The following is a 22,806-nucleotide window of genomic DNA, read 5'->3' on the forward strand; positions in this document are numbered from 1 at the left end:
CGAGAGGATATCTTCCACAGATCATCTATTCTAAGGAAGCAACCGCAGCCCCAGATCTTTAGCTCACACACCGCTGCTGAATAGTTTGGGAGTGGAGTAGACGTGTCTTGAGCTGTCCTTACGCACCGGCCATTTTTGTAACTTGCAGCTTCGGCTTCAAGCGCTTCTATGGCTGCGGGATTCGACTCCACCCGCCGCTGCTGTGCTGGTAGCAACGGCTAGCATTGCCTCAACGCTCCACGTGCGGGCCGGGAGCCGAGCCGTGACGCTCCCGCTCCCCGTAACTCGAACAGAAGGCGGCCCAGGGGCGGGGAAGAGTCTAGACAGAGCCCGGAACACCAGGAGACGCCCACACTTGGGCGCGCGCGCGCGCAGTTGCCCCCGCCCGGGCACTCGGCGCTTGGTTTTCTTTTCTTCTTCGATTCCCCCCCCCATCACGAAGGCGCATGCGCCCTGCGATCCGGTCCCTCGGTCTGTTTGAACAGGAAGGCGGACATATTTGTGTGACTCTGCCCTCCTGGATGAGTTGCTGAGGCAGCGGTGGCCGCCCTGGGGCCCTCGTTCTCTTCCCTTCGCTCGGTTTCCTCGCGCTGGGGAGGAGCGGCCCTTTCTCTTCCGCGGCGGAACTGGGCAGGGTCGTCGAGTGGAGCCCGGCCCGGGCAGCTGTGCGCCACTTCCCCAGTTTTGAAGCCTCGGGAAGGGAACTATTCGCAGCTCCAGTCAGGAAAGAAAGGCGGGGGGGGGGGGGGGGAGACGAGGAAGGAAGCAGCAAAGCGGCGACGACGAGGGGAAAAGGGGCGCGCGAAGGAAGGAAGATGCTGCAGCCGTTGCGCGGCCGTTGGTGAAGCCGCGCGTGTCTGGAGGGCAAGGCGGAGGCTGCTTCCCCCTCGAGAAGCGGGGCCAGGGCGGCCTGTGCGGCAGCTGGCATCCTCCTCCTCCTCTTTCGCCCCGCTGCGGCTCGGGCAGGGAGTGGAGCTGCGCCCCTCCTCGGGCCCGGGTCCCTATGGAGGGAGCAGGCCGGTGACGCTGTGAGGTTTCCTGTTTTCATGGTAGGCCCCTCTCGCTCGGCTTCCCTTCGCTCGTGCGGAGTTGGCACCGAAGAGGAGGAGCGGCGGCGGCAGCAGGAGGAACCGCTACGCTGGCTGCCAGGGCGGCTGCCTGGATGGGGCTATGTGGCTGCAGAGACCTTGGGGCCCAAGCTGGAGGCAAGAGAAGACTGGCGAGGCTGTGACGGCAGCCTAGACCTTCAGGGGCGGTTGGGAAAGACTGTCCCCTGGGGAGGGAATAGCGCCTCTGACCCCACTTTCGGCTCGAATTCTTTGTTTTGTGCGATGATGTGCCGGGGGGAGAGCATGAGGGACAACTGCTCTGCGTCCCCGTCTCCGCTCTGATAACGTGGGCTAGAACAGCCAGCTCAGGGGTTGCCCCTGTTCGTTTTTGCTTTTCTGTGGATTAAGGCGACTACCGTTCGGCACCATGTCGATAGGAGACAGTTTTGAATCTCGATTTGAGAAAATCGGTATGATGTTAAGGGACCCCAAATCTGAAGTGAATGCTGATTGCTTATTGGTGAGTTGCATGTGCTCCTGTTTAATACATTAATGATACCGCAGGCTTTCCTGGGAGGAGGAGAATTCGGCAGTGGATACTTAACGATAGCTTCTGGTTGTAAATGTAATTTCATATATATTTTTTCTATCCTACTGTTTGCAAGTTGTATATATGGCTTTGCGATATTGCTTTGCTTTCACTGTTTGAGAAGCTTAAGGTATGAACTGTTAACACTTGGATGTTGCATCCCAGAGAATCCCTGATGGATTCTTTCAAGGGCATGGATGTGGCATTTTTTTCTTGAAGAATGGCATTTCCTCAAATAGAGAAAAAATGTAAGTAGCTCATCTATAACCAGTATCTTCTTATGAGAACGAGTCAGCATATCAGAAAATAGAAGAGTGACTGAAAAACTCATATTTAGTATTTTGTAATATTTTGGTTATTGCTAATAGAAAGAATTAAAACTTGTAAAATATGAATAATTTACTATATTTAACACCTTGTGTACAGTGCAAAAGACATGCTGTCTTGAAGGTCATGATACTTTAAACATTTCTATTTTTCTTGTTGCCATAGCTCAAACCATAGTGTAACTGCTGGTACCAGAATGGTAGACATCACTTAAGTCTGTTTAGCTTGTAGTTGACTTTTTTAGAGTATCTCTTAAGTATTTTGAATTCTGAGCTGACGCAGATTGAACAATGAATCTCTTCTTTGTTAGGAGGCAGTTTGTTATAAAACTTACAGTGTGAGTTCTCAGAAGATGGCAGTCTTCAAGCAAAGGTTGGATACACACTTTTCTTGGATGCTTTAGGATACTTAGGGCTAATCCTGCGTTGAGCAGGGGGTTGGACTAGATGGCCTGTATGGCCCCTTCCAACTCTATGATTCTAAGATGAAGACTTCTTCTAAGGCACTTTGGCAGAACCTTATTATGTCAGCACTCTATAAAGTTGTAGCTGTAGCTATAAAGTTCTTGCTAGTTTGCATCATTCATGCAACTTTAATAATTTTTGCCCCTCAGAACTTAACTGCTCAGTGATTGACTTCTGTAGTTGTGCATGTTTCATCATACTGTGATCCTTCCCAGTATGCCCAATAGTCTTAAGTAAGTAGGTTGTTTGGATGCGAGAAGTGAGTCTTTTTGGTATAACTAAATAAAGGGGATTGGCTCTTAACATGAGGTGAGTCCTTTTAAGTAAAGTGGTTGTTACCTGTGCCTTATTATAAAACTCAGATTCAAAGATTTAGATGGTGGGCAGTTGTATGCCTGATACAAACATTGCCATTTTAGTGGAAGAGTTATTATGTGCAACGAGTACATTCTAATGTTGGTGTAAGAAATGTCACAGTATAACAAAGTTGCTTTTGAATTTGAGTTCTTCCTAGTGGACCCTCATATGTGAGCTGTTCAGCCTATGATAGCTATACTTTCATCTCGATTTTGGCTAACACTTAGCTGTGCTGTTACAGGCTGAAGTACAAGTACAGAAGCAAAGATGAGCTGAACCCAATCTAGTTTTGGCACAATGAAATAGGGCCATGTGATTAGGTCCTTAGATGTTTTTATTCTTGTTTTGCTCGCATCATAAAATAAGTTACAGCTGTAGAGTATGCAAGTGTAGAGATCTGGAGGCTATTGTGTTAAAATAAATAACATCAAAATGTATTAGGACTTTTCTCAAAGACTGTTATATATTATAATAATGAGATATTGAAGGCTATTAACAGTACCCATTACAGGGCCAGTCTGGATACTGACAAAATGTTGTTAATCAGTTTTGTAATTAATTGAAGTTTGCAGTGGTGGTTACTAGTGAATTAATTTTTTTAGGTCTGTGGTTGTAACAGTTGCACAGTTGAGGGGGAGGAAATATATTTGATTTATTTTCATCCATCATAGGGTTGCTATCTTCTCCTTTTAAAATAAAAGTAGGATTCTGATTTAATATTGAAAGGGAAATATTGTAGAGCTGATTCATAACATTGGCAGCCTTGAAGAAGCCCTATAGCTGGGAGCTCTTGCTAGGCATGCGTCTTCAGATGTTTCTTCTTTATGACAGGACAAACTTAAAAGTACTCAGAACCTGTGGTCATGTACCCTGTCCATGTGGAAGGTTGTAACAATTAAATAACTCTACTACCTGCATCTGTCTAAATATGAAAGCATGTCAGTCCCAGTATGATACTACTATGCAAATACTTAAGAACATTTATTTAGTTTCAGAGGGTAGCTGTGTTGGTCTGCAGTAATAGGATTAAACTTGAGTATAGTATTACTTTAAAGATCAACAAGATTTTCAGGATATAAGCTTTTGAGAGTCAGATATAACTCTAAGGTTCTACTGGACTGTATTCTACCTCAATTTTCTTCTCAGTTGGGACACAAAATAACTTACAAGAAGGTTCTCCCTGCTTCCATTTTTATCCTCATAACCTACCCAGTGAGTTCTTTTAGGCTGAGAGAGAGTGATCTGACCAAGGCAATACCACAAGCTTCCATGGGAGAGCAGACATTCAAACCTCCAAGATCTTATTCCAGTACATTAACCACTATGCCACACTGGCTTTCAAACAAGAACAGATTTCTACATCAGGTATATTGTCTTAAGTCTAGAGTTGTCTTAGTGAGTCTAGCATCCTGTTTCACACAGTGGCCAGTTATTTGTCTTGTCACATACAAACGTCATATAGATATGTGTTATTGTGTTTAGGCAAAGGCCATTAGAATACATATACAATTAAAATCAATGTCTGATATAAGACAATCAAACAGTATAAACAAAGGTATAGAAATCAGATCCGAGTAAACACCAAGCACTGAAAGGTTAAAAATATGATGGGGGTCACATTGGCTTGAATTTTCCTTGTAGTCAGTGCAAACAATGACACATTATAACCAATCAAAAGGATTAGTATGTAATAAGACCTATTTATCTGTGTCAGTATAAAAATATTTTCCGAATAGAAATCTAGTTATGAATATAGTCCTTGGTTCCAAATATAAACAATCTAAAACATGAGAAAAGTCTTTGAGAGCAGGTTCTCCACAAATATGTAAGCAAAGGGCTAAAGGTACCAAAGTAAGGCCAGTGGCACAGTTTAAAAATGTAAATGGGTAAAATTCATTCACAGATTTTGTGAAGAGATGGTAACTAAATAATCAGATCTCAAGTGAAAAGTAGCTTAAACAACGGGAAATGTGAGATTGTGTAGTTGTGTCTCTATCAAATAAGGCGGGAGTCATCAACCCCTGGTCTGCGGCCTGGTACTGGGCCACGAAGGCCACGGTACTGGGCCGCCGGCAGCCGCACCTGCCTCCCCCCCCCCCACAGCGAGAAGGAAAGGAAGAGGCAGGCGCGGCCAGTAGCACGCCGGCGACGTAAACGTGCATGCGCGCAGTGACCAATTCTGTAAGTTAGAATCATAGAATCATAGAGTTGGAAGGGGCCATACAGGCCATCTAGTCCAACCCCCTGCTCAATGCAGGATCAGCCCAAAGCATCCAAGAAAAGTGTGTATCCAACCTTTGCTTGAAGACTGCAAGTGAGGGGGGGGGGAGTTCGCCACCTCCTTAGGCAGCCTATTCCACTGCTGAACTACTCTGTGAAAGTTTTTTTCCTGATATCTAGCCTATATCGTTGTACTTGTAGTTTAAACCCATTACTGCGTGTCCTTTCCTCTGCAGCCAATGGGAACAGCATCCTGCCCTCCTCCAAATGACAACCTTTCAAATACTTAGGCTATCATGTCCCCGCTCAATGTCCTTTTCTCCAGGCTGAACATTCCCAATGTTGGGTCCAGAAGCCTTGTCAGCAGAACATGGAAGCCAGGTCTTTATCTGCTGTTGCACACAAGCATTCCTTTTAATACTTCCATGAATTTTTAAAACGTAGAGTGGCTGTCTCTGTGTCCCATGGATCGAGGTGGGTCAGCACTGCTTGTGTTGCTTGATCTCATGGCAGCATTGGACACAGTTGATCATGAGCTTCTAGTTCGTTACCTCACTAACACCAGGATAAGAGGGACAGCCCCTCAGTGGCTGATTTCTTTCCCCTAGGACCGTGGACAGAGAATAACCAATCACACTGCTGTCAAATCCCACATGGAGCGGTTCTGTTCCCAATTTTATTCAATATCTTTATGCACCCTCTTTCCCAGCTGGTACAGAGGTTTGGATTGGGATGTCATCAATATGGAGATGACACCCACCTCTTCCTCTTGATGGATGGCTGCCTTGATTCACCCCTAGGGTCATTAGCCAGATGTCTGGAAGTAATGATAGGATGGCTCAGGCAGAGCCATCTGAAATTCAACTCTTCAAAGGTGTTGGTCCTGTGGCTGGTTAGAAAAGGCCCCAGCAAGAGAGTGCAGTTGCCCTGCCTGGATGGATTTCAGCTATCAGTGGCAAATTCTGACAGGAATCTGGATGTGATCTTTGATGCCTCCCTCTCTGTGAAGGAACAGGTCACAAGCTTGGCTGGCATTTTTTTTTAACCTGTGCCAAGCTAAGCTACAAGCACCCTACCTGGCCCCAGAAAATCCAGCTGCAGTGATCCATGTGACGGTCACCTCTAGACTGGATTACTGTGACTCACCCCTGCTCTGGAAACTACAACTGACACAGAATGCAGCAGTCAGGATCCTCACAGGAATGCCTTGGAGGGCCCACATTTAGCCTGTACTCCCAACAGCCGCACTGGCTACCAATTGAGTCCCATATCAGGCTTAATGCCTGGATAATTACCTTCAAGGCCATATGTGGTCTGGGCCGGGTAAACCTGAGGAACCACCTCTCTTCCTATGGCTCCCTGATTAATTCCAGTAGGCTGGTGATCCCTGGCCCCATGGGAGCAAGTCTGGCCTCAACCAGAGCCAGGGCTTTCTTCGTTCTGGCCCCCACTCGGTGGAATGAGCTCCCAGAGGAGATCAGGGCCCAGCAGGAGTTAGCACAGTTCTGCAGGGCCTGCAAAATAGAGCTCTTTCACCAAGCTTTCGGTTGGGGCAGTGAACCAATGCCATCGACTCAGGCCCCCAGAACCCCTCACCACCAGATACAGCACAAGGCAACCCCAAGTCCACCCACCTCATCGAGCAACAGTTTGTATTATATGGTTATATATAGTTAACAGTTTAAAATTTACAGTATCTACAAGTTAGAAGTTTACAAGTTTAATTTCTAGATATTGTACCAATATTGTAATGGAATTTGTTAACTATGAATTCATACTGTAAACCACCCTGAGCTTCAAGGGAATGTAGTATAAATATGTAAGAAATAAAAATGTAAGAAATAAATAAGCAAGCAAGCTGACATGTTTTGAATCATTTGCCCTCCACCTCAGATGTGTTTTCTCTGTCTAGAAAACTAATTAAACTAATTAGCTTATTCTTTATAGATGTAAGACTTCTGGATATTTAGAAGCCATGGAAAAAGAATGTTTTTTTCCAGAATTTTGGAAAAAAATGGAATACTAAAATATATGCAAGTGCAAATAATTCTGTTTGATACCGTATTTTTTTTCATTTTTTGTCAGACAGCAGGTAGAGAATTATTATATCCTATGTTTTTTTGTTATTTTTATATTTATACACTGCCCTCCCCTGAGGCTCAAGGCCTGTATTTCCATCTTGGACAATACAGTATAGGTAATGGACTAAATTTACAACTACTTTGACACATACAGAATCTGTCTTTAATGGGGATGTGGTGATACTTGCCTATGCTGTAAGCAAGCATCTGTTGGAATCTGGGTTCTGTTATTGCTTTCCTGACACTTTGATATTATGTAAATAATAAGCATAATGGTCTTATGCAATAGCTTTATAGCAATAAGATTATTATTTCTTATTATTACTTCTTAGTCCATGCTTACATGAAATGTATAGGTCATATGAAGCATCTGTTGAAACCCATAAGTAATTGTCTGTTTTGGGGATATTAATTAGTGCTCTATTTTATCAAGGCAGGTCTGGGTCCAGCACTCCAGTCTCAGTTGTTTATACCAGCATTTATTTGGTAACATAGAATCCAACATATCAGATAAGTCAGCATAGGTTAAGAGCAAGGACTTCTAATCTGGTGAAGCGGGTTTGATTCCCCGCTTCTCCACATGCAGCCAGCTGGGTGACCTTGGTCTAGACATAGTCTTGATAGTACTGTTCTGATTCAGCAGTCCTGTCAGAGTTCTCTCAACTTCACCTACTTTACAGGGTGTCTGTTATGGGGAGAGGAAAGGAAGGCAATTGTAAACCACTTTTGAGACTCTTTCAGGCAGTGAAAAGTGGGAAACCCCACTATCAAGTTGCAGGTGACTTATGGAGACCCTGTAGGGTTTTCAAGGCAAGAGGCATTCAGAGGTGGTTTCTAATTGCCTGGCTCTTTGAAACAACCCTCCTGTTCCTTGGTGGTTTCAAATCCAAATAGTGACCAGGGCTGACCGTGCTTAGCTATCAAAATCTGACAAGATCAGGCTAGCCTGGGCTATATATAAAATCGAGGCGATACCTGCCTCTGCTTTCAAGATACATGCTGGAGATGCAGGTAGAAGGTTTTTTAAAGGTTGATTTGCATAATAGGACACAAGTACCCATTCTACACATATCAAATCCATAATCCATTTTAACAACTGCTTTCCTCATATATATTTTTGGGTTGTTTCTGCTGGCTGATAACTTTTTTAATAGGAATCTCGGGATCTGCTAAACAGTTCATGAAACCATCAGTTTAAATGCCTCCAAGCAAGTTCACTAACCAAATTGTTAAAATATTTCCCTAGCTATTTAAGAGTCAGGCTGTTCTGTGAGATGTTCATTTATATTTCTTAGGTCTGTTTACAAAAACAGTTCTGTTCTGCACACTGACCTTACTCCTGATCTTCTGTGTGGCCAGTATTTTGGAATTATATGTTCTGCATCTTGTCCTTTCCCCCCATATTGTTTCCTGCTTTAGATAAGATGTTTTTGTTAACCCTGAGTTACAGTCCAGTTTTAAAATTGTAATTTTTTAAATGATAGGAGGCCAGAGGATGTTGGTAATTTCATCATTGCTATCCTCAGATTACTTTTCCCCTTTAAATTTGTGTAGATACATTATCAATACTGTGCTGTAGCTCTCAATTGATGAATCACCCAACATATCCAAGGACAAATGTTGAGAGGGAATTGATTGATTGTATAGCTTTCAAAGATCCTATTGAAGTAGCAGTGCCATTCTTTAGGGGGAATAAGAGCTTCTCTTCTAAATCTTCAAAAACTTTATCTTTAATAACACCTGACCCAAATCTTTCCATCTTTTCCTGTACATAGCTGTTCTGTGGTAGTGAACTTGGCATTTTGATATGTCTTTACATCTCCCATTTAATATAAATAATTAAACATCAAAGAATTATCTATCTTTGCCTGGTGTTAACTTTGTTATCTTGGGTAGACTATTCCTGTGGGGAAACTTTGTCTAAATTCCATCCAAGCATATTACTAATTGTTACATAGTCCATCTCTGTGCAAGCAATTTAAATCCCTACAGAGAATTATTTCTGTATCAGGATAGCCAGCTTTAACTAATTTCATCCATATTCCTCATATTATGGCAAACTAGGGGGCATGAAATATTTAAGCAAAAAAAAAAAAGAACCATTTGGGTATAATTACAGTGTGGTAATTTCAGTTGCAAGCTAAACAAAGGCTAAGAGAGCAAGTCCCCACTAACAAAAACATAAGGAATCTCTACAGATGTTACGTTTCATGAAGATGAGTGCTCTTCCTGTTCCTTCTACAAATCCAAATCTATTCCACAGATTTTATTTTATTCATTTGCTCCTAAAAACTCTTAACTATCCTTAGAAACGTTCAGTGACTTTTTGTTTTTTTATATTAGAATAGACTCTCTCATTGCCATTATAGTAGCTAGAAAGACATTGAAGTTGTGGTTTCCAGTGCCCATGAGCCCCTGCCATCCCCTGCCAACAGTTAAAGAATGGCACCCTCTAAACTGGCGAGCTCTCTCAGCCCCACCTCCCTCACAGGGTGTCTGTTATGGGGAGAGGAAGGCTTCCCCCCTCTCCATCCCACCCCCCCAGAAACCAACCCGCCTCCCACTTACACCCCCACCCAAACCTTCCATAACCAAGCTCACCTGCAATGCAGCTAACGTGGCCAGCCCCAGACCCCTTTCTCCAACAAAATGTTGCCATGGCCTCCAAGATGAGCACCTTGGCAGCTGCAAGCTGCCCTGCTGTCCCCCTCTCTGCAAAAGGCCTCCCCAGCCCACCACTCTCTGCCACCCAGCCCCCTACTACACTTTCTTCGCACCCATGTCACCACTACCACGTCCCCATTTGCCACCATACCACCAGAAACCCCCCATCCACAAAACACCCCTTCATCCCCATGCCCTTGCATGTGGGACAACCCTCCCCTTCCTCTTCCCACCCCCAAGCTCTAGCGCCCGTTGCATTTCTGGATACAATGGGCTTTACCCCTCATTGTATATAATCCATGACAGGGTCTTTCTACCAGATTTTGCTTTAAGATAGAATTTCTTAGTGATCATTCTTAAGCCTCTGCCTCATCTAGAAATTTTGAAGCCACAGACTTTTCTCCCCTGTGAAAAATTGAAACGTGTGCAATACTTTCCCATCAATTCATGAAAAAGTTGAGGAAGCCCTTAGACCTTTTCATTATGTACACTTGGGAAGTGTGAAATGCTTTGTAAGATAAGACTTTTCTTACTGAAAAAGGATAATATTTGATAAAAGGCTTTTTCAAGTACTCCCCAAAATGTTCAAAATATTTTAATTGAAGGAAATGAAAAAGTGTTAGTATTTTAAAATACTATGCTCTGTGAAAACCTTGCCTTCTAATAATCATTCTAAAAGATGAAATATTTTATAGGAATTCTTCTTTTCCCCAGTAATCTTGCAAATATTCTGATTTCTCCATTACAAAAATTGGGGGAACGTCCTTGAGATAAAAATGATTTTGTAGAAATGCATTTTTCTTTTCTTAATTACAGAGATGTTGTGAGATTTATGCACTCCCTGCGGAAATGACAGGACAAAAATGTTGTAGGTAAATAGAGTGTGAGAATATCCATCTATGTGGACCAAGAGTGAGGGGTTTTTGTCTTGACCTCACCAAATTGTATCTGATTACTGTTCGTTTTTAATTTGGAAAATGTAGGCGTTCTTTGTTCTGGATCTATGTGTCCAGAGAAAAAACACAGTCAGAAGTGGAGACTCTTTCCAATGTGCATGGTCATTTCTGTCTTTGTGCGTCTTAGTCTTTAAAAGTTACTTATATTCTGAAAGTAATTGTTGATAAAGGGTGTTGAATTCTAGTAACCCTTCTATTGAATTGGTCCAGTGGCAGGACCTCAAGTTTGATAATGTACTCTTGTGCCAAAAAGCACAATATGCCTAATGATCAAGAGATTAATCTGGCATCCTTGTCCTAATTTTGGGCATCCTACAGTCATAGTATGGCATACTCCAGTGGTCTTTTTCCAGTGGTCTGGAGAGACCTTAAGATGTTCTTGCTAGTGCACAAAATATGTATGTATGTATGTATGTATGTATGTATGTATGTATGTATGTATGTATGTATGTATGTATGTATGTATGTATGTACTGGAGATTTCTATAACCTGGAGATATTAATTTTGGGTAAGTTGCAACATAAAAGTGCATCATAATCACCAGGTTCAGTAACTGAGAATAATACCACACTCACTATTAGTATATTATGGACTTAAAAACAAAATTTTGAAAAGTGATAAGAGACAGAAGCACACATGGTAGTTTCTCCAAATGTGGTATTCGGATCTGGCTAGAGCTCCAGTAGCATAATTAATAAGAACTCTGGTATCTTCCACCAGATTTTAGCAGAGGCAGAATCTTGACCTCCCATTCTCCCTCTGAGGCAGAGGACATCTTGATGGGTAATTCCTACCATCCAATCAGGGATGCATGAACAATTTATTTCAGTCAGTACACTGACCTACTTCTCTATTATACTCAGTCACAATCCACCTAACTTCTTTGTTTCAAAGATCAAATAATGTGAAACTATTTCCCGACAACCAAAACATATATAAATAAGCAAACTATATATCAACAAGCAAGGGGTTTCCAAGTCTACAGCATTCACAGGTAAGCAGACTTCTGGTGTGGGTGTAAAAGCACCTACTCTCCATTTGGAACATCATATACAGGGAATAGCGAATGTGCAGACAGCTTAGCTTAGCTGTCAGGAGATCCAAAAGGAAGACTAGTTGTGAAATAAAAGTCTACTGTAAACCTTCCCTCCAGTTCTACCAAAAATTGTTCCAAAAGACCAGGGAGCAACATGGAGAAATCATTGTGGTAGCTTCTTTTTTGACGTCGACATTCATGGTTCTCAGCCCTACTATAAATGGCATCAGACCCATCTCTCAAACTTCCTGTGTCAACGAACATGTTATACCAATGCCTAGTCTGTCATCCTCATACAGAGCAGCTACAATAGACTGCTTGGAAGCTATAAAGAACAATTTTTGAGACTGGGCTAGTTCAGAAATCATAGATACTATCCTTGCACTGAGGAGAAAGTCAGCCAATAGGATACACAATTTCACATGAAAGGTATTTGTACTCTGGGATAGGAAGAAGAAAATAGATGACATGGGTCCTCATAATAAAGCTATCCTGTTTTTTGGGATTTTTTTGTTTGTTTTTATAGGAAGACATAGGCAGAGGTTTACAAATGACAATTGTTAGATGTGGCAATTCTGGCTATGATGCTACCTCTGGCAGTGGAAAATTCTATTTCAAGACATCTGCACATGTTATCGTTCTGAAAGCATTCTTATTCAGCACATAGCATATCAGTAAATCTGATGCTCTACTCATTTTCATCTTCCCACTGAACTTGGGGAATAAAAGGTCCAGATCTACCATCAGTAGCTGTCTCAAACTGTGTATTATAGATGCCTATAAGCAGCAAACACCTGACATCCACAAGGATTGACTGTCCACTTGGTGAAAAGTACAACTAGTGCAGTCATTGCTGAGCATGACACAATGGAAGAAGTATGCAGGTGGTGATGTGGTCTTCTATCTTTATCAGATATTGTAAGTTCGGTGTATATAGTTCAGTTAATGTTGCATTTGGGAGAAGAGTCCTCCAAGTATAAGACCCAGATGATGATGACCTGTCCAGAAAATAGGACACTGCTTTGGGAAGTTCCACCAAGAAGTCCTTCACTCAGAGGGAAAAGGACCATTGCATACTTACAGAGCACATTATAGTACTGTGAGCAAGATGCTACCAGGGCATGCACCCAGTGGCCTGATCTTTTCTGTCTAGGAAAGGTTGCAGTGGAAGCTGGTAAAAGGCACTTCTGGTCACAACTACCACTGCTTAGGTATGCTTCGTGTAGTGGGTTAAGAGCAAAGGACTCAAATCTGGGTTTGATTCCCTGCTTCTCGACATGGAGCAAGCTGGGCTAGTCACAGTCCTTTTAGAGTTGTTCTCATAGAGCAGTTCTGTCAGAGCTCTCTCAGCCCCTCTTACCTTACAGGGTGTGTATTATGGGGAGAGGAAGTGATGGTGGTAGAGAATGACTACTGGATACTCACCAAGAAGGCTCCTCTTTCTCTGAGCCACGGAAAACATCTTGGATTTGGTATTTTTCATGCCCAGAGAGATAGAACTAAACACTTCTTTCTGTTCCTGTCTCCCTTGAGCGTCACCCCCTCAGCTTTTTCTCCCATCTCACAGGGAGCACAGCTAGGCGTTCCTCCTATTGTGAATCTAAAATTCTTTATTCTTATCTACTGTTTAACTTACTACTTTCTTACTTAACCTTTTCCTATTCTCTGTTACTATTTGAATCATTAGCTTGGGGGAGAAAACCAACCTCCTTTTCCGATGGCTGGAGCTTCTAGAGTCAGTTGCAGATGCATTTTGAATCTCTAACAAGTGATGGTGCTTTTCCAGCATTTATCAAAAAATAACCCAATAATTAATAAATAAATTGATTACTTTTTCACATTTATATACCACCCTCCCCGAAGGCTCAGGGTGGTTTACATGGAACTGAGAAAACTATACAGAAATATTACAGATAACTAATTATAACATTAATATGATTATCTGTTAATAACAGAGCAACCGTATAACATTAAACAATAATTATACAATGGGTCCAGGAGTCTTAGTGGTTTTCTGGGGGGGAGAGGGGGGCAGGGGCCCTGCTGATGTTGGCTGATTGTGCCTGGCCTCAGCCAAATGCCTGGTGGAGGAGTTCCCTTTTGCAGGCCCTGCGGAACTGCTTTAACTCTGTCGGAGCCCTGATCTCTTCTGGGAGCTCATTCTACCAGGTGGGGGCCAGGACAGAGAAGGCTCTGGCCCTTATTGAGGCCAGGCGGACTTCTTTAGGGCCAGGGACCATTAGCTTGTTGGTGGTGGTGGAGCATAGAGCTCTTTGGGGGGGGGCATAGGCAGGGAGGTGGTCCCTCAAGTACACTGGGCCCTGACCATGTATGGCCTTGAAGGTAATTACCAGAACCTTTAGCCTGATCTGGAATTCAACTGGTAACCATTGCAGTTGATGGGGGATGGGCTGGACATGGGATCTCCATGTTGTTGCTGTGAGGATCCTGGCTGCTCTGTTTTGGACCAGCTGTAGTTTCTGGGTCAAGGCTAAGGGCAGGCCTATGTAGAGCAAGTTACAGAAATCCAGTCTGGATTTCATCACATGGATCACTGTGGCTAGGTGTTCCGGGGCCAGGTAGGGCACTAGTAGCTTGACTTGGCGGAGATGGTAAAATGCCAGCTGAGCTAATGGCTGTGAAGGCAATGGGTAACAGTTTCTTCTCTGACAAGGACCTTGAAGCCCCAATTACAGCTGCAACTGTGGAGTTGCCAGGCCCGGCGGACATTGCCCATTCATGAATTGTGTCGACCGTGGCAATGTCGCAACCAGAGAGGGAGCAGCCAAAACATGCCAAAAGGCCCAAGGAGTCTTCTGAGGCCATGGAGGCAAAGCTCCTACTTGACAGATCAAACCCTTTCAGCTGCCCAGCTTTAAGCTCCCAGCACAGGGACTGAGCTTGCCCCAGGTCCAGTGGGCACTCAGCTGCCTATGAGCCTACCTCCCAATGAGTCTTCTATATTGGAATCTGTGAGTGCCTGTGAGGTCCAAATATCTTTCCCTCCTGAGTTTACAGGTTTGCTGTGGCAACTATAAGGGAAAAGATATTGTTATGGTAGGGAGGAGGATACTGAGGATATCCCCCCAGTTTACAGCCTTCTCAGCCCAGTAACAATATGATGATCAAAACCTCCGCAAGGAGGAAGCCTCCAGAGCCTCTTGGCCCATGAAGGCAGCCAGGAAAAGAAGGAGAAATATTCCCTTAATGGCAAAATCCTCAGACAGCGACTCCAATGATAGAGAAATCACTTTCATGGATTTTTTGAGAGGATAAATTTAGTGTGTATATGTCAATTTTATCATTTGGAACTAACCTATTTGTAATTGAGAAAGGAGATAAGAGGAAAATGTGAATGGGAAAGCAGAGTGTATGAAGAAAGTTTTGCAGAATGCATTGGAAAAAACAATAGCTTGAACACTATGTATCATCCCCCATCAAACTTGTAAATGCAAGCAGATTTTCATTAATTAGTAAACTGTATAAGAACATTTCTTCCACATGAATTTTTATTTTTTAAACCAGGATAACACCAAAACAATTTGAATACTTAACTAACCCTTACTGGGTTTTATATTGATAGATTGCTGTTAAACAGAAGTGTCAATTCCTAAATGATCCCCCCCCCCCAGTGTAAAAAACTGCCATGATAATGGAAACAGTGCCGGATCAGAAACGTTGGAGTCCTGCTTTTTAGCTTTCCAGTGGCATCCAGCTTCTTACAGTTGGAAGTTGGGATAAATGGACCTTTTGATCTGATTCAGTAAGTTGGTTATTGTCTCAGCAGATTTCCAGCCATTTTTAATATCATATCTTCTCCTATCAGCTGAATTGTGTGCTTGTATTGGGCAGTCATTACTTGGTTTAACAAAGCCAAAAGATGGAACAAAGAACATTATGTTCTGAGGTACCACTGAACTCAAATCTAGTCCCTGGAGCATATAGAAGTTAAAAGCAATCCTTTTTATAAACAATCACAGTTATTTGGAGTTTTACTGTTGCTCTACTCACCCTTTTCCCCCTCAGTCAAACTTTGCTTGTGGGCATCTGGCAAGTGATTGGGTGGCAAATCTTTTTGATGATTGCTTAAGTTAGCTCGTAACTTCCTTTGAAAACAATTCCCAATTAATCATTCCTGTGTTTATTTCTTAATGTTTAAATATATGTGAGTTTTTAATTATGGAGTATACGTGACTGTGTTTTGTCTGATAGATCATTGCCCTGCGTTATTAGATTAATAGTAATAAAAATTCAGAATGCACACAAAATTAGTGTTTCCCTGTAAGTTTTTAATACACACACCATTAGTATACATTTTAGTCTTTATGTTGGAAATGTGAACAAAATGGACATTATGCCACTTATGGTGGATGTGTAAACTAAAATTTTTGAATACGAATACATTTATTAATCCAGAAAAATCTAAAGATTAGTATGCAAATAAAACCAGAGACTTTTTGAAGGAGTAATGGACAAATAAAAGAAAGCCATAGAAGTTTGGGTTCATATATTATGAGTTTTTCATCCAGTCTAATCCAATTCCCTGGAACATTGTGAAATTATACCAACTTTTGTTTTAAAGTTGTATATTACTATGGAAACAGTCATTATTTCTGCCAGTATGGCTTCAAGTATGTGTTTATATAATATTGTTGCATTGTGGTTGAAAGGCTCATTAATATTTGAATCAGATGTGACTGGAATTCTTTTTGTGATTTATATCATATTGCTAAACTATATTTAGCATTATTGTTTTTCATTCCATTATCTTTAACCATAATAGAATGTGGTAGTGTTTCTCGGTTACCAATAATAACATTGGGCCGGAACAAATCTGCAAAAGTTAGGAGTCAGTATTAAGTGCTCTGCAGTATAATCAAGTCTCAAATATGTGACTCTGCCATCTCACGAGCAGCATTTACTGCCATATCCTGCCTCCAGAAAGTTGTGTGCATGCCTGAAATTTCCAGCAATGGATGTTATTCCAAGGTAAACATGCATAGGGTCATCTCCTGTGTTTTTTACTTTGTGGGCTTTACTTTAAATCAGTAGTGGCAGCCTTTTATAAATAAAAAGAAAGATACTATATTTATATATGGAAAGAAGAAGTGAAGAAGAATCCAAATGTTGTGAGCCCAGGTCCTGTTAGTGAAGACTCCTCAGAGGAAAAGCCTTGCCAAGAGCTCCAAGTTTCATGTGAGACCTTAATTTAGACAGGCATTCCCAGAGACTCCTGTTGTTCAGTAAGTTAGTTGCCTGCCACTGCTTTCACTTAGAACATTATACTTATCTGGCCCTTTATCTTCAGTAGAAATACTCCATATTTACACTCCATACAATACACTGTAATTATGTTTTCAGGACCTATGGGAGTAGCAAGCTATATGCTTCTAGCATTCACATGCAAACACATTGTGTTCTTCGCTCTAGCACAGAGTGAAGCGGAAGAGCAGTAGAACAAATGGAAGCTATAGAAACAATTGCTGGATAGAACGTGGATCTAGTGAAGGGGAAGAGGGGACAAGTACCTTCATCATTACTAAGTTTTCAGCCGCAGGTCTTTGCCTGGTAGCCTGATCCCCCCCTCCCACAAGACCAATTGCCATTTCAGCTGAGAATTTGTTTTTTCTTGGTGTTGGGTGAAGCCTAGCTGCTGTCTTTTTTTTTTTTTTAAGAAATACACATTGTTAGAGCTTTTTGGGGAACACTTAAGGTTTCCTTTCTGTTTTTTTTCTCCCTTAGAGCAGGGGTTGTTTTGCTGGGAAATTCTCAAATAACTACATATTCCTTTGTTCCCTAGGATTGTTTTTGAGAGACAGCTTCCTCGCATCTCAGCCTTATGTTGGGGGGGGGGGGTTGGCTGAGGTTTCACCCTTTGGGGGGGGAGGACTTGCCTTTGCTGGGCACTCTCCACATTTCGTAACCTTTCTCCTTTCCTTCATGTGGCAATCCTCAGATAAAATATCTTGGGTCTACCCCCTCACATTGAAGGGTCACATGCCAACTCCAGGCACAGTTGTTAGAGGTAGTATAGGGGGATGCTCAGAGAAGGATTCCCTTTGTGGTTGGCCCGCCACATCTTGAGGGTTTGGCTCAGGTCTCACCCTTTTGAGTTTGGGGCTTTCTTTTGCTGGACATCCTGCCCCATCTAAAGCCTTTCTGCTTGTTTTTCTGGGGCAGTCTTCAGAGAAAACATCTTGGGTCTTGCCCCTCTTTGCATTAAAAAGTCACATGTGAAAATCAGGCACAGCTGTTTGGGGCCACTATGCCCATCTCTCTCCTAGCATATCCACCCAGAACGTTCTTTTTCCCACCATGCCTGCCTAGAAATTACCATGCCTATCTGCCTCCCAGTATACCTACCCTGGACTCCACTATTTTAATCTCCCAGCAAACCCACCTATAAGCCCACTAAACCCATCTATTTCCCAGCACACCTACAAAGCCTCTATCTCCCAGCATACCTGACCAGGTCTCTAATGGTGTGATGTGGAGAGGTGTGTGAATTACCTCTTATCTCTAAGGGCATGGCGGGGAAAGGTGGGTAGGTAACCACCTCCCAGGGGCAAAGGAGAGAGGGGTGGCCCACACCCAGAAGCCATGTCTATGATGAGGTGAGGCACTCAGGGGGGTTCCACAGTGAATTTTGTATCTCTATCACACCGGAAGACAGCCTAATGAACCGAACAAATCAAACTGGTCCTCAAGCATAATGCGGGTTGTGTAAATTTGAAGTTGGGCAGATGTTGATAGGGATACCTGTGGATTTGCTGTTTTTTTCATGGCTCAGTCATAGGCTTGGTGAACAGCTCTGTCTTGCAAGCCCTGTAGAATTGCCCAAGGCAGTGGTCTCCAACCTTTTTATCACTGGGGACAAGTCAACGCTTGACAATTTTACTGAGCCCCGGGGGGGGGGGGTAGTGTTTTGCTAAGGGATGTCACTGCTGCTCCCTGAGCCCCTGCTCCGCTTGCTTTCCCGCCGGTGCCCCTGACTTCCCACCGCCAGCTGGGGGGTGCTGCGAGCAGCAGCTGTGCAGTGCCACGCCGAGGGGGAGCCCCAGCCATGGTGGCCGCTGGAGAGCACCAAAGATGAGCTGGCGGCAGAGTGGCAGGGCAGCCCCCAAGGCAGCAGCCGGGGAGGAGCCGCGGCCCGGTGCCGACTGATCCACGGACCAGCACTGGTCCCCGGACCGGGGGTTGGGGACCACTGGCCTAAGGTCTTGCTGGGCTCCGGTCTCACTGGGCAGATCATTTTAGTTGGCCCTGATTTAGGTCAATTTGATTTCTTTGGATCAGGGGATCCTGAGCAGATTTTGCTCACTATATCTTTGGGGGGGACGCAGTGGGAGAGGATTATGCAGGTTGTTTGTGGTGGTTCTTGGAAACAGATATGTAGATGTGTGTACAAGTTGGTGAGTTTGGGATGTAAAGTCACGCTTTGTGTCCAGTATATGAACTGGTCCAGGCTCAGATTGATGGCAGGGCACAAGCTGTTGAAGTATTGGTGGAATTTCTTGAGAGCTTCCTTCTCTGACTTTAGACGATGAAACTGTCATAGATGAATTTCATACATAGGGCAGATGTTAGCGAGTAGGAGCAGATTAAAAAAATAAGGCCATTTATCTAAAGAATTGTTACAAATCATTTTTGAGATTTCTTTTATTGTCATGGCACAATGACTGCTTTAATTTTTGAAAATTATAGCACTTTTCTGGGATTTCAGCATTTCCAGAATTATGGCACTTTTCTGGGATTTCAGCATATTTTTAAACTAGGGACCAAGCCTATTGTACTGGTAAATGCAATGGGCACTAGATGTGCTTTTGGGGCTAGGGGGAAGGAAGCCTTCCCCCCGGCCCCAAAAGCAAATCTAGTGCCCGTTGTTGTTGTTGAATTGAAAGACTTGAGGCCCACTGCACAGGGTTGTTGTGCAGATGAAACAGGAGACAAAAGAACCCCCGCAACAGCATCCAGTTTTGTCTGTAGAATAATGCTGTGCAGTGGCCTCAAATCTGCAGAGAGTTGCAAAGAAGAAATACACATGGCTTGGCTGTGTCTAACCCCCGGCCAAAGCAGTATTTTAAGTGAGAAGGGGCTTTTCTATGGCCTCCCTATCAGCCATTTGGCAGAAGGAGAAATTCCCTCCTCTCAAAAGGAATGCCCACCCCTATGCCTGAGGTTCCCCTGCGTTGCTTTCGGAAACGCCTCAGTCAGGGCTGTTAAAGGCTCCTTTGTAGCAGGCCTAAAGGGAGGGGGAGGGGGCGCACTCTCAGTGCTCTCTCAGTGTTCTGAGGCAATTTACAGTTGGACATGGCAGTTAGGACAGCCTTGGGATGAAAAGGGCTGGCACATCCTGTCTGAGTCTCTGTTCTCATCCCCCTTGTCAGCCCTACTGGCCTCCTCTTCCTGCGGTGGTCAGAAACAGACTGGCAGCGATGTCTCCAGATTGCCCCTGGCTGGGCTGGCTTTGCACCTCCCGACTGGATGGAACACTGGTCTGTACTGGTGAGGGTTCAATGGGAAGGTGCTTTGCACCTTTCAATTGGCCTCTCACCCAACTGGCTGGAATTCTTGTCAGTCCGGAGCTAAGGGGCCAATCATTGGCCCCTGTTTCCTATCCTGGACTCAGCCCACCCCCCTTAGCCTTTCTCATAGAATCATAGAGTTGGAAGGGGCCATACAGGCCATCTAGTCCAACCCCCTGCTCAATGCAGGACTAGCCCTAAGCATCCTAAAGCATCCAAGAAAAGTGTGTATCCAACCTTTGCTTGAAGACTTCCAGTGAGGGGGAGCTCACCACCTCCTTAGGCAGCCTATTCCACTGCTGAACTACTCTGACTGTGAAAAACTTTTTCCTGATATCTAGCCTATATCGTTGTACTTGAAGTTTAAACCCATTACTGCGTGTTCTCTCCTCTGCAGCCAGCAGAAACAGCATCCTGCCCTCCTCCAAGTGACAACCTTTCAAATACTTAAAGAGGGCTATCATGTCCCCTCTCAACCTCCTTTTCTCCAGGCTGAACATTCCCAAGTCCCTCAACCTATCTTCATAGGGCTTGGTCCCCTGGCCCCAGATCATCTTCGTCGCTCTCCTCTGTACCCTTTCAATTTTATCGACATCCTTCTTGAAGTGAGGCCTCCAGAACTGCACACAGTACTCCAGGTGTGGTCTGACCAGTGCCGTATACAATGGGACTATGACATCTTGTGATTTTGATGTGATGCCCCTGTTGATACAGCCCAAAATGGCATTTGCCTTTTTTACCGCTGCATCACACTGCCTGCTCATGTTTAGTTTACAGTCCACAAGTACCCCAAGGTCTCGTTCACACACAGTGCTACCTAGAAGCGTATCCCCCATCCAGTAGGCATGCTTTTCATTTTTCTGACCCAGATGCAGAACTTTACACTTATCTTTATTAAATTGCATCTTTTGCCCATTTTTCCATTGTGTTCAGATCTCGTTGAACTCTGTCTCTATCTTCCGGAGTATTTGCCAGTCCTCCCAATTTGGTGTCATCTGCAAACTTGATGAGTAGTCCCTCCACCCCCTCATCTAGATCATTAATAAATATGTTAAAAAGTACCGGACCGAGCCCTGAGGTACCCCGCTACTCACCTCTCTCCAGTCTGATGAAACACCATTGACAACAACTCTTTGAGTGCGGTTCTCTAACCAATTCCCTATCCACCTAACTATCTGAAAATCCAGATTGCAGTCCTTCAACTTATCCATCAGAACATCATGGGGAACCTTGTCAAAAGCTTTACTAAAATCCAAGTAAATGACATCAACCGAATTTCCCCGATCCAGCAAACCTGTTACTTGGTCAAAAAAGGAAACCAGGTTGGTCTGGCAGGACCTGTTGGAGACAAATCCATGCTGACTTCCTTGGATTACCAAATTGTCCTCCAGATGTTTGCAGATCGCTCCCTTTAATATCTGCTCCATTATCTTCCCCACAACAGAGGTCAGACTCACTGGTCTGTAGTTTCCCGGGTCATCCTTCCTCCCTTTTTTGAAGATCGGAATAACATTTGCTCTCTTCCAGTCCTCTGGGACATCTCCAGTCCTTAAAGAGGTTCCGAAGATGATGGACAAGGGCTGTGCAAGTTCTCTGGAAAGTTCTTTGAGTACTCTCGGGTGCATTTCATCCGGACCAGGGGATTTGAACTCATCCAGTGCAGCTAAATGCCTCTCGACAACCTCTCTATCCATGTTAACCTGCCACCCAGACACTGTCCTTTGGCTATGGCCGTCTCTAGATGTGCCTAAACACTTTGACCTGTGGGCAAAAACAGATGTAAAATAGGCACTAAGCCTTTCTGCTTTCTCTGCATCTTCCGTTAGAGTTTGTCCATCCGCACCCAACAGTGGGCCTATTGCCTCCTTCACTTTACGTTTGCTCCTCACATAGCTGAAAAATCTTTTCTTGTTACAACGGGCTTCCCTGGCCAATCTTAGCTCACCTTCAGCTTTGGCCTTTCTTATGATTGATCTACAGTGCCTAGTAACCTGTAGGTACTCTTCTTTAGAGCTCTGTCCTTCCCTCCATTTCCTGAACATTTTCCTTTTCTTTCTTAGTTCCTCTTGAAGTTCTCTGTTCATCCAAATAGGCTTCTTAGAGCTCCTGCGGTGTTTTCGTCTTTCTGGGATAGTCATTGATTGAGCATGCAATAGCTCCTGTTTGAGTAGCGCCCACCCTTCACATGCTCCCTTCCCTTCCAGCATTGTCGTCCATGGTATGACACTCATCATGTCTCTGAGTTTATTAAAGTTTGCCCTACGAAAATCCAAAATCCGCGTCTGGCTACAAGCTTCCTTGGCTCCCCATCTCAAAAGGAATTCTATGAGGACATGGTCACTTTCCCCTAGGGTCCCCACCTCCTTCACCTCATCCACCAACTCTTGCCTGTTGGTCAGTATTAAGTCCAGTATGGCTGAACCTCTTGTGGGTTCATCTACCATTTGATAAATGAAATTGTCAGCCAGGCAGGTCAGAAAGTTACATGACTGAGGACGCTTTGCAGAGTTTGTTTCCCAGCACACATCTGGGAAATT

At 43.7% G+C, this 22,806-nt stretch overlaps 1 protein-coding gene across 3 annotated transcripts in view; it reads left to right on the plus strand.

The window, feature by feature from the left end:
- The first annotated feature begins 451 nt into the window (after positions 1-451).
- The window catches only part of ROCK1 (Rho associated coiled-coil containing protein kinase 1), a 91,555-nt gene continuing 69,200 nt past the window's right edge, over positions 452-22,806 (plus strand). For 2 of the 3 annotated variants that reach the window (XM_077352638.1, XM_077352637.1), the window contains exon 1: positions 452-1,569. In XM_077352638.1, coding sequence (XP_077208753.1) covers positions 1,477-1,569 — 93 coding nt within the window. In that variant the 5' untranslated portion in view covers positions 452-1,476. The remainder of the gene's footprint in view (positions 1,570-22,806) is intronic. The other variant, XM_077352639.1, reaches the window with a different exon arrangement.

This window comes from Paroedura picta, chromosome 9, assembly GCF_049243985.1.
Source record: "Paroedura picta isolate Pp20150507F chromosome 9, Ppicta_v3.0, whole genome shotgun sequence".
Taxonomy (NCBI): domain Eukaryota; kingdom Metazoa; phylum Chordata; class Lepidosauria; order Squamata; family Gekkonidae; genus Paroedura; species Paroedura picta.